The following is an 11,987-nucleotide window of genomic DNA, read 5'->3' on the forward strand; positions in this document are numbered from 1 at the left end:
AAATTACAAACTTGATCTATACACATATTTTGCTGCCATTGATAGATAGTGCAGGATTTGTCGTATCGCATTTATTATCAATCCCTTGTGGGATAGTTTGTGATTTTGAGTTAGTGCTGCTTGACCCTGGGAGTGACCTCTGTTTCAGGGCCCGTCCTTCTATCAAGGACTGCTACAACAACTCATGGCTCCAGGACGCCTACCTGATGCGGCTGCGGCGGCAAACCCTCACCTTTACCACCACACGCCTCAAGGACTACCTGGACAAGCAGCAGAAGCTGCGGGCGGGTGTGGCCACCAAGCACAAGGTCCTCCTTCGGTCAAACCAAAGCTCACCCCAGTCCCCCACCAGCCCTATACCCCCATCTCCCATGACACCGGTCACACAGTGAGCACGGCTTCATATGTCAAATGCATGAAGGCAGGAGCTGTTGCATGAAAGGAGGTGCCTAATCTATATGAGGCAGGTCCTAGGATCGAGCCCTGAACAACCACCTTGGCCCCCTAACCTGGTGAGATGAGTTGTGAGTTTAGCTTTTCAGACAAATGGACATAAAATCACAAAATCCAGCACTGGTTCGAGATATTAACCTCTCTGCCTCCACCATAGAGTCCCTACAGAGAATGTTCTTGTAATGAGAAAATAACAGAATAGTTCTTTGTGTATTTCATGGTGTGATACACGTTTCTCAAGGGCTGGATGCCAGCTCAAAGTTCCAAACCTCTGCTCTCTCTTTTTAATACTCACAAGCTCGTAATTGTTTTATCTAAACCTCTTGTATCCAAGTATATCAACCAGATATCTTCTCTTAACATCTAGTACATGTGTAATTTTATCTTTCCCTAGGATGATATAATTTGTGGAGATGATGTCTCTTCTCAGCTAGTTTTTATGAACAAAGCGACACTACTGATAACATCTTGGGCCCGTGATTATGGGCACTACAGTATGTACGCCATTATGCTCAGTTGACATGTTCTATCTTTGATAATCAGAATGTTCTTGACAACATGAGTCGGTTTAAATGCATTGAGAAAGCATTGGGTTATTTATGACATTAGGCAAAATGGTTCAGACAAGATTAGCAATATCTACCAGAACAGTGAACAACTAATCAACGCAACCCAAATCAAGGAGTAGGACCTGAAAATATTCTTAAAGACATTCTGATTTGGCTAACCAAGTCTTTGTCATTATATATTACAATGTAAATTTTCCTATAGTTCTCAAAATTAATGGACATTGCAGACGATTTGTGTAAACCAAGTATATGTATACAAAGGATGCCAAGATCTCCAGTACCTTACATTCACAGTAACTGAGGGTGTCTTGAGTCACAGGGTAGAATGTGTAAGGGTCATGCTGTGCCCATACTTGAGTTCAGATTGAACATTTTGATAAATGAGATTGTAACATGTGATGAGTGGAACAGATGAGGTGATGAGTGGCTTAATCTACAGTTAAACAGGATGTCATTAGCCCCGTTTATACCTGGTTCTAACATGCATCTGTGGTCCTGATCTTGTCCACATTCTGATTGTGCCCACATTTATCAACAGCTGTAGACCATCAAAAGACACATTGTGATCTGATTGTGATTAGGTCTTCCTTACTACCTCTGGAGGTAGTCGAAGATGCATCTTGTATGGATATCCTTGAAGTGTAAACGAATCCTGACAACAAAAGCGTATACATTTGGGCAACGTCACGGTTGTCCTGCCCTCTCAAAAAAATAACACTGGCCAGCTGAATTAAGATCATGGTCTTCATTAGAAACCAAGTTCCTATACTGGCACTGTGGTCAGATGCCACAATCCCAATACCGGGTCCAGCGAAAATGGGCATATAGAAATTAAGATATTTATGAAGACATATCATCACGAATGAGAGAAAAAGGGTTATCCCAATCCCACATCCAATGCCAGTGCAAAATGTTATATTTGAAAATGACAGAAATTCCAAGGACTGTAATAGAAGAAATCAAATTGAACTACATCTGTATTGGGGATGTTAGGGATGATGGAGTCGCTGCAGAAGAGCACAGTGCATGACAAGAGTATGGCAAGGTATAATGTGTAGGCCTAATTTTCCACCTGTAGATCTAGCCAAAATAAATGGTGGGTGGGTGGTGAATAGTCTAATTCAGTTTCTATGTCAGATATGAAAATAATACAGTGGTATAATGAAATGCTTTTTGATTCTATTCTATGAATCTGTGAGCATTTTCCATCTATGAATACAGTGCAGAAGATGTCCAAACTGATGCGTAAAGGTGCATAGCTTTCTGTAAGCATGAACGAGGCCACTGTACAATATACTGTAGGCTACAAATACAAAGGACTCTTAAGGCTACTTTCAGATTGACGCTTTATTCCCTTCAGAAAGCCATAGTATTTGCTTTACATGTGTGCACCTTTGCACTTTTTATCGATTGCCACTTTTATCCATGCATTTTCATAATTTCACCATTAGTTTTGCTATAGCTTATCATATTAGAGGTTTCATTAGTGAATTATCACTGATCAATGATTTGGAGAAAACTAAACCCCCATCGTTCTCCCAGCATGTCACATTCTTTCCTTTGGTAATGTTTAGGCCTATACTAAAGGTTATTTACAATACAAGATTACAACTAATATAAAGACAACGCATGTAAACATCCATGCGTAAATATCCAGACCTGTTTGGTTAAATGCGATGCACCATTCGGAGATGCAATTTGTAGTTACTCCGTAACTTAACATGTTTCTGTTTCTACTCTGTGCATTAGGGCCTGTCATTTGTATTTATACTGTGCATTAATTGTATTTTGTACATACATCCAGATACTAGCTCGTTTGTGTGGTGACTGTCAGGGATGGGAGATTCTCTGAATATTTATTACTACGGCTGTGGACAGATCGAGGTTATGGGGACAGTAGCCTATTATGTCTTATATCACTGGGTAGCAAACATAGGTTGTAATGATGAGAGTATAAAACAAAGGACTACAGACTTGTGCTTTTTTCTGTTGATTGAAACAGCTTGTGTCATAAGGGGAGGTCCAAGGCAGGTTGTATTAATTTGCATACAGGGCGGGACCAGGGAATCTGGTCACAATATTAACGTTGTGGGCAGATGAGACACATTTTATTCCTATGTATAGGCGTAACAAATCTCGATCAGATATTGATTGGATCATCTTGATTGGATGACGACAACCATATGTTAATGCAATGTGTAACCATAGCTTTTGACTGTAAGAATGCATATGATTGCAGACTACTCATCAGTTACTCATAATGCAGGTCCTCACTTTTAAATAAGGATGATGCTTGGAGAAAGACTGTATTTTTGTTTTGGGTATATTGCCAAATGGTTACTTACTCAGAAAATAAATGTGTGTAGATGTATGTCACATCCACGCAGATGAAGAAAATGTTAATTTATGAAACTGTTAGGTTTCACTTTTTTTTACATTTTGTTAATCGATTATAAGTTTTGCTATCTTCATTATCCAACATTGAGACAGTATATATAACAAAATATATTTATTGTGTAGATACAGTACCAGTCAGAAGTTACTTTTTTGGTTACTACATGATTCCATACAATGCCTTGCAAAAGTATTCACCCCAATTGGCGTTTTTCCTATTTTGTTGCATTATAACCTGTCATTTAAATTTATTTTTATTTGGATTTCATGTAATGGACATACACAAAATAGTCGAAATTGGTGAAGTGAAATTTAAAAAAAACTTGTTTAAAACAATTATTTAAAAAAAAAATTAAAAGTGGTGCGTGCTATCAATCCCCTAAATAAGACCTGGTGCAACCAATTACCTTCAGAAGTCACATTATGAGTTAAATAAAGTCCACCTGTGTGCAATATACGTGTCACATGATCTCAGTATATGTACACCTGTTCTGAAAGGCCCCAGAGTCTGCAACACCACTAAGCAAGGGGCACCACCAAGCAAGCAGCTCTATGAAGACCAAGGAGCTCTCCAAACAGGTCAGGTACAAAGTTGTGGAGAAGTACAGATCGGGGTTGGGTTATAAAAAATATGAGAAACTTTGAACATCCCACAGAGCACCATTAAATCTATTATTAAGGAATGGAAAGAATATGGCACTACAACAAACCTGCCAAGAGAGGGCCGCCCACCAAAACTCATGGACCAGGCAAGGAGGGCATTATTCAGAGAGCCAACAAAGAGACCAAAGATAACCCTGAAGGAGCTACAAAGCTCCTCTTTAAGCCGTACACTCCACAGAGATGGGCTTTACGGAAGAGTGGCCAGAAAACAATAAGCAAACATGTTTGGTGTTTGCCAAAAGGCAGGTGGGAGACTCCCCAAACATATGGAGGAAGATACTGGTCAGATGAGACTAAAATTGAGCTTTTTGGCCATCAAGGTAAATGCTATGTCTGGCGCAAACCCAACACCTCTCATCACCCCGAGAACACCATCCCCACAGTGAAGCATAGTGGTGGCAGCATCATGTGGGGATGTTTTTCATCGGCAGGTACTGGGAAACTGGTCAGAATTGAAGGAATGATGGATGGCGCTAAATGCAGGGAAATTCTTGAGGGAAACCTGCTTCAGTCTTCCAGAGATCTGAGAACGGGACAGAGGTTCACCTTCCAGCAGGACAATGACCCTAAGCATACTGCTAAAGCAACACTTGAGTGGTTTAAGGGGAAACATTTAAATGTCTTGGAATGGCCTAGTCAAAGCCAGGACCTCAATCCAATTGAGAATCTGTTGTATGACTTAAAGATTGCTGTACACCAGTGGAACCCATCCAACTTGAAGGAGCTGGAGCAGTTTTGTCTTGAAGAATGGGCAAGAATCCCAGTGCCTAGATGTGCCAAGCTTATAGAGACATACCCCAATAAACTTGCAGCTGTAATTGCTGCAAAAGGTGGCTCTACAAAGTATTAACTTGGGGGGGGGAGGGTGAATAGTTATGCACGATCAAGTTTTTCGTTTTTTTGTCGTATTTCTTGTTTGTTTCACATTAAAAAATATTTTGCATCTTCAATGTGGTAGGCATGTTGTGTAAATGAAATGATACAAACTCCACAAAAATCCCAAAATAGTATAAATTGCCAATGGGGGGAATACTTTCGCAAGCCACTGTATGTGTTATTTCATAGTTTTAAAGTCTTCACTATTATTCTACAATGTAAAACATAAAGAAAAACCCTTGGAGTAGTAGGTGTGTCCAAACTTTTGATTGGTAATGTTATATATTTATTGTCGTATAATCATGAAGTGATGTGGCAGATGTGTGTCATGAAGTTGATTTTACATTACATTGTATTTCAGTTTTAATCAACAGCATCAGTGGGTTTGTTTAGAATTAAGTATTTAAGCAGGATTCTTCTACTTGAATTCCATGGTCAGGTATGAGCTTGATTTGCTGGCTCTTTGTGTGTTATGTCATAGAGTTTTGTTTAAAATTATGATATGCTTGATATATTGGATGAATGTATTTCAATATATTGTGAAGAAGTAATACCATTTAAATGGAGAAGGTAGATATTGATGTATGAAGACTAAGATGTACTGAGCAAGACACCTCCAGTACGTTGAGAAGTAAACTAGTTGCAAATTATTTATGGAACGGAACAGCTTGCAAGGCTGATAATGATTAAGTTCAGAGTTTTGTACCTAAGGCATATATATACCTTGATGTGTTGCAGTGTCCCATGTGATGGATAGTGAAACAGAAGTGTTTGCTTTGTAAGTTGACAATCAATATCAGCTTTGTTGTGCGATTTTTTTTTTTTCAGGGGGGGACAACAACATTATGTTACTCGATTGTTTTTTGTGTGATTGTTCTGGTTGCTTGTTTATTTGATTGCTTGAGTAATCACATAAACTTCTTTGCTCTGTGGAACCTCTGAATATGGCATGGAATAGGCATGACAGTTATAAATAATAATAAAGAACATACAACTTAAACCCAAAAGCAGCAGTTTGTGTTATTTCAATTGAACTTTGTGTTTTATCTTTCTTGATTACATTTAACAAGCACCTAAATAGAACTGATTAAATCAATTCTGTAATAGAAGATTGCTGCATTGAAAGATATGGCATACAGTACATAATTAAAAGATAGAATCCTTAATTAAAATTCGAACAAAGCGGACACCCTGCCTGTGTTTCGGTAAAAAGCTGAGCCGGTAGAAATGTAATTACTCTCACATTGATAGACAGAGCTATGGATGCAATGACTGGCCATGCACGATATCAAAAGTAAAGTTTTAACAATGTTTTGAGGCTATACAGTGTTTGTTTAAATTTACATTGTATACAAACATTTGGAGTAAAACAAGCTTGTACTTTGGGTTCTGATGAGCATTTTCAGTTGAACTGAGCTCATGAGGCATTTCTAAATTATATTCTTCAAGAATCAATATATACAGTACGCGTCAAAAGTTTGGACACACCTACAGTACTCATTCAAGGGTTTTTCTTTATTTGTATATTTTCTACATTGTAGAATACTAGTGAAGACATCAACTATGAAATAACACATATGGAAACATGTAGTAACCAAAAAAGTGTTAAATTAAAATATATTTTATATTTGAAATTCTTCGAAGTAGCCACCCTTTGCCTTAATGACAGCTTTGCACAATCTTGGCATTCTCTCAACCAGCTTCATGAGGTAGTCACCTGGAATGCATTTCAATTATCAAGTGTGCATTGTTAAAAGTTAATTTGTGGAATGTATTTCCTTCTTATTGCGTTTGAGCAAGTCAGTTGTGTTGTGACAAGGTAGCGGTGGTATACAGAAGATAGCCCTATTTGGTAAAAGACCAAGTCCATATTATGGCAAGAACAGCTCAAATAAGCAAAGAGAAATGACCGTCCATAATTACTTTAAGACATGAAGTTCAGTCAATCTGGAAAATTTCAAGAACTTGGAAAGTTTCTTCAAGTGCATTTGGAAAAACCATCAAGCGAAATGATGAAACTGGCTCTCATGAGGACCGCCACAGGAAAGGAAGACCCAGAGTTACCTCTGCTGCAGAGGATAAGATCATCAGAGTTAACTGCACCTCAGATTGCAGCCCAAATAAATGCTTCACAGAGTTCAAGTAACAGACACATCTCAAGACTGCGTGAATCAGGCCTTCATGGTTGAATTGCTGTGAAGAAACCACTACTAATGGACACCAATAAGAAGAAGAGACTTGCTTGGGCCAAGAAACATGAGCAATGGACATTAGACCGGTGGAAATCTGTCCTTTGATCTGATAAGTCCAAATTGGAGATTTTTGGTTCAAACCAATGTGTGTTTGTAAGACACAGAGTACAGTAGGTGAACGGATTATCTCTACATGTGTGGTTCCCACCGTGAAGCATGGAGGAATAGGTTTGATGGTATGGAGGTTCTTTGCTGGTGAAACTGTCTGTGATTTATTTAGCATTCAAGGCACACTTAATCAGCATGGCTACCACAGCATTCTGCAGAGATACGCCATCCCATCTGGTTTGCGCATAGTGGGACTATCATTTGTTTATTAACAGGACAATGAACCAACACACCTCCAGGCTGTGTAAGGGTTATTTGACCAAGAAGGAGAGTGATAGAGTGCTGCATCAGATGACCTGGCCTCCACAATCACCCGACCTCAACCCAACTGAGATGGTTTGGGATGAGTTGGACCGCAGATTGAAGGAAAAACAGCCAACAAGTGTTCAGCATATGTGGGAACTCCTTCAAGAATGTTGGAAAAGCATTCCAGGTGAAGCTGGATGAGAAAATGCCAAGAGTTTGCAAAGCTGTCATCAAGGCAAATGGTGTCTCCTTTGAAGAATCTCAAATATAAAGTATATTTTGATATGTTTAACACTTCTTTGGTTACTACATGATTCCATATGTGCCATTTCATAGTTTTGATGTCTTCACTATTATTCTACAATGTAGAAAATAGTAATAATAAATAAAAACCCTTGAATGAGTAGGTGTGACCAAACCTTTGACTGGTACTGTACACTACCATTCAAAAGTTTGGGGTCTAGTTTGAGAAACAGATCCCTCACAAGTCCTCAACTGGCAGCTTCACTAAATAGTACCCGCAAAACACCAGTCTCAACATCAACAGTGAAGAGGCAATGCTCTGGGATTCTGGCCTTCTAGGTAGAGTTGCAAAAAAAAGCAATATCTCACACTGGCCAATAAAAAGAAAAGTTGGGCAAAATAACACAGACACTGGACAGAGGAACTCTGCCTACTGTAGAAGGCCAACATCCCAGAGTCACCTCTTCACTGTTGACGTTGAGACTAGTATTTTGTGGGTACTATTTAATGAAGCTGCCAGTTGAGGACTTGTGAGGCGCTGTTTCTCAAACTAGACACTCTAATGTACTTGTCCTCTTGCTCAGTTGTGCAGTTCTATTCTGGTTAGAGCCAGTTTGCGCTGTTATGTGATGGGAATAGTACACAGCGTTGTACGAGATCTTCAGTTTCTTGGCAATTTCTTGCATGGAATAGCCTTCATTTCTCAAAACAAGAATAGACTGACGAGTTTCAGAAGAAAGTACCTTGTTTCTGGCCATTTTGAGCCTGTAATCGAACATACAAACGCTGGTGCTCCAGATACTTAACTAGTCTGAAGAAGGCCAGTTTTACTGCTTCTTTAATCAAGACAACAGTTTTCAGCTGCGCTAACATAATTTCAAAAGGGTTTTCTAATGATCAATTAGCCTTTAAAATGATAAACTTGGATTAGCTAAAACAACGTTCCATTGGAACACAGGAGTGATGGTTGCTGATAATGGGCCTCTGTATGCCTATGTAGATATTCAATAAAAAATCTGCCGTTTCCAGCTACAATGGTGATTTACAAGATTAACAATGTCTACACTGTATTTCTGATCAATTTCATGTTACTTTAATGGACAAAAAATGTGCTTTTCTTGAAAAAAAAGGACATTTCTAAGTGGCCCCAAACTTTTGAACGGTAGTGTATATAAACTCAGAAAAAATAAACATCCTCTCACTGTCAACTGCGTTTATTTTCAGCAAACTTAAAACTTCTTCAGGCTAGGGTCTATTTTTCTCCACTTCCTGTCTGACTGACGTGCCCAAGTAAACTGCCAGTTACTCAGGCCCAGAAACCAGGATATGCATATAATTGGTACCATTGGATAGAAAACACTTTGTAGAAAAGTTAAAATAATGTATGAGACTATAACACAATTGATATGGTAGGAGAAAATCCAAAGAAAAACCAACCGGAATAATTATTTTTTTTGAGAGTCTGGGAGTCAGGTACTGTGAGTCAGATTTGGAAATCAGTCTGTGCGCACATGACGAAGAGGACATGCACCTGCTAATTTTACATTCCTATTAAACATACTTCTTTCCGTATGAAATAGTATAGTTTAATTACATTTTAGGGTTCCTGAGGATTAAATAGAAACGTATTTTGACTTGTTTAAACAAAGTTTAGGGGTAGCTTTATGGAACGAGTGGATTAGTCAAATCAATGGCGCCAACTAAACTGACGTTTTGGGACATAAAGAAGGATTTTATCAAAACAAAATGACCATGCATGTTGTAGCTGGAACCCTTTGGATTACAAATCAGAGGAAGATTTACAAAAAGTAAGTGAATATTTAATCTCTATTTGTGATTTGATGAAGCCTGTGCTGGTTGAAAAATATTTTGATCTGGGGCGCCGTCCTCAAACAGTCGCATGGCATGCTTTCGCTGTAAAGCCTACTGTAAATCGGACAATTCAATTAGATTAATAGGAATTTAAGCTTTTAACTGATATAAGACACTTGTATGTACCTAGATGTTTAATATCCATAATTTTTATAATTATTTATTTGAATTGTGCGCCCTCCAATTTCACAGGAAGTTGTCGACAGGTGTCCCGCTGGCGGGACGCCTAGCCTTAACATGTGTAAATATTTGTATGAACATAAGATTTAACAACTGAGACATAAACTGAACAAGTTCCACAGACTAACAGAAATTGAATAATGTGTCTCTGAACAAAGGGGGGTGGTCAAAATCAAAAGTAACAGTCAGTATCTGGTGTGGCTAACAGCTGCATTAAGTACTGCAGTGCATCTCCTCATGGACTGCAACAGATTTCACAGTTCTTGCTGTGAGATGTTACCTCACTCTTCCACCCAGGCACCTGCAAGTACCCGTTCATTTCTGGGGGGAATGGCCCTAGCCCTCACCCTCCGATCCAACAGGTCCCAGACGTGCTCAATGGGATTGAGATCCGGGCTCTTCGCTGGCCATGGCAGAACACTGACATTCCTGTCTTGCGAGGACGATCAGCTGCCCGTTCTGCCTCGCTGTAGCACTGTCTTAGGCGTCTCACAGTACGGACATTGCAAATGATTGCCCTGGCCACATCTGCAGTCTTCATGCCTCCTTGCAGCATGCCTAAGACACGTTCATGCAGATGAGCAGGGACCATGGGTACCTTTCTTTTGGTGTTTTTCCAGAGTCAGTAGAAAGGCTTCTTTAGTGTCCTTCGTTTTCTTAACTGTGACCCTAATTGTCTACCGTCTGTAAACTGTTAGTGTCTTAACGACAGTTCCACAGGTACATATTCATTAATTGTTTATGGTTCATTGAACAAGCATGGGAAACAGTGTTTAAAACCTTTACAATGAAGATCTGTGAAGTTATTTGGATTTTTATGAATTATCTTTGAAAGACAGGGTCCTGAAAAGGGGACGTTTCTTTTTTCCTGAGTTTATATATATTCATATACATACATATATATGCACTTTTCCCATTTAGTATCATCAACTACTCTCCCTGCTTGCCAGACAATTGTGAACTGCAGTGGCGCAGTGGTCTAAGCAGCGCATTTTGGCTATGAGTGTCGTGCATTTAAGCCCAGTGCTCTGCCATCATTTTATTGCATTTTTTAATCGAAGTGCGTTTCTAGTGACCAGCCTGGGACATCGTGCTCAAAATCAGATTGGCAAATTGTCCACGAATTGTCCAATCCCATTGAATGTGGTCACAGTCAGATTATAGGATGTACTTCAATACCAGATGAAGATGGGGAATTGCCTTTAACCCAGTGGCCAACATTTGGCATGGGGTGTCATCATGTTCGGTTTGGAATCTGGTTGAAGTGACATCACTTTTTTCTGGTTGAAGTGACATCAGATAATCAAATTACAACCAGGTAAAGAAGTCTTTATCATGACTACATCAAGATTCCTGAGAAATGTCATATTGTGTCTGTTTTCTGAGGAGTTATGTCCACTGTTCTGAATTTAATGAATTTAAAAATATGTATTCTGGTTCCTACTAAACAACAAGCAAAAAAAACGTATTTTCAACCAAATTTGCTGACTGGGTAGCTTGAGCAAATGATCCTACAAACTCCAAGTGGGCTATCATGTGCCTTTTCCTGAGGAGTGGCTTCCGTCCTGCCACTCTACCATAAAGGCCTGATTGGTGGAGTGCTGCGGAGATGGTTGTCCTTCTGGAAGGATCTTCCATCTTCATAGAGGAACACTGGAGCTCTGTCACCTGGTCAAATCCCTGACCAATGTATTTTCAACCGAAGAGTTTTGGAGGACACTGTGTTCTTGGGGACCTTCAATGCTGCAGAAATGCTTTGGTACTCTTCCCCAGATCTGTGTCTCGACAGAATCCTGTCTCGGAGCTCTATGGACAATTCTTTCGACCTCATGGCTTGGTTTTTGCTAAGACATACACTGTCAACTGTGGGGCTTTATATAGACAGGTGTGTACCTTTCCAAATCATAACTAATCAATTGAATTTACCACAGTTGGACTCCAATCAAGTTGTAGAAACATCTCAAGGATGATCTATGGAAACAGGATGCACCTGAGCTCAATTTCAAGTCTCATACTGTAGCGAAGGGTCTGAATACTTCTGTAAATAATGTATTTCTGTAGTAAAAAACAAAGCAATAATGAGCAAAAAATTCTAAAAACCTATTTTATGGGGTATTGTGTGTAGATTGAT

General features: G+C 39.3%; 1 protein-coding gene across 1 annotated transcript in view; it reads left to right on the forward strand.

Annotated features, from left to right (window-relative positions):
* The window catches only part of LOC115156197 (striated muscle preferentially expressed protein kinase), a 125,116-nt gene extending 122,123 nt beyond the window's left edge, over nucleotides 1–2,993 (forward strand). The window contains exon 38 of the mRNA XM_029703567.1: nucleotides 149–2,993. Coding sequence (XP_029559427.1) covers nucleotides 149–392 — 244 coding nt within the window. The 3' untranslated portion in view covers nucleotides 393–2,993. The remainder of the gene's footprint in view (nucleotides 1–148) is intronic.
* Nucleotides 2,994–11,987: the final 8,994 nt, after the last annotated feature.

Source organism: Salmo trutta, chromosome 20, assembly GCF_901001165.1.
Source record: "Salmo trutta chromosome 20, fSalTru1.1, whole genome shotgun sequence".
In the NCBI taxonomy this organism is placed as follows: Eukaryota; Metazoa; Chordata; class Actinopteri; order Salmoniformes; family Salmonidae; genus Salmo; species Salmo trutta.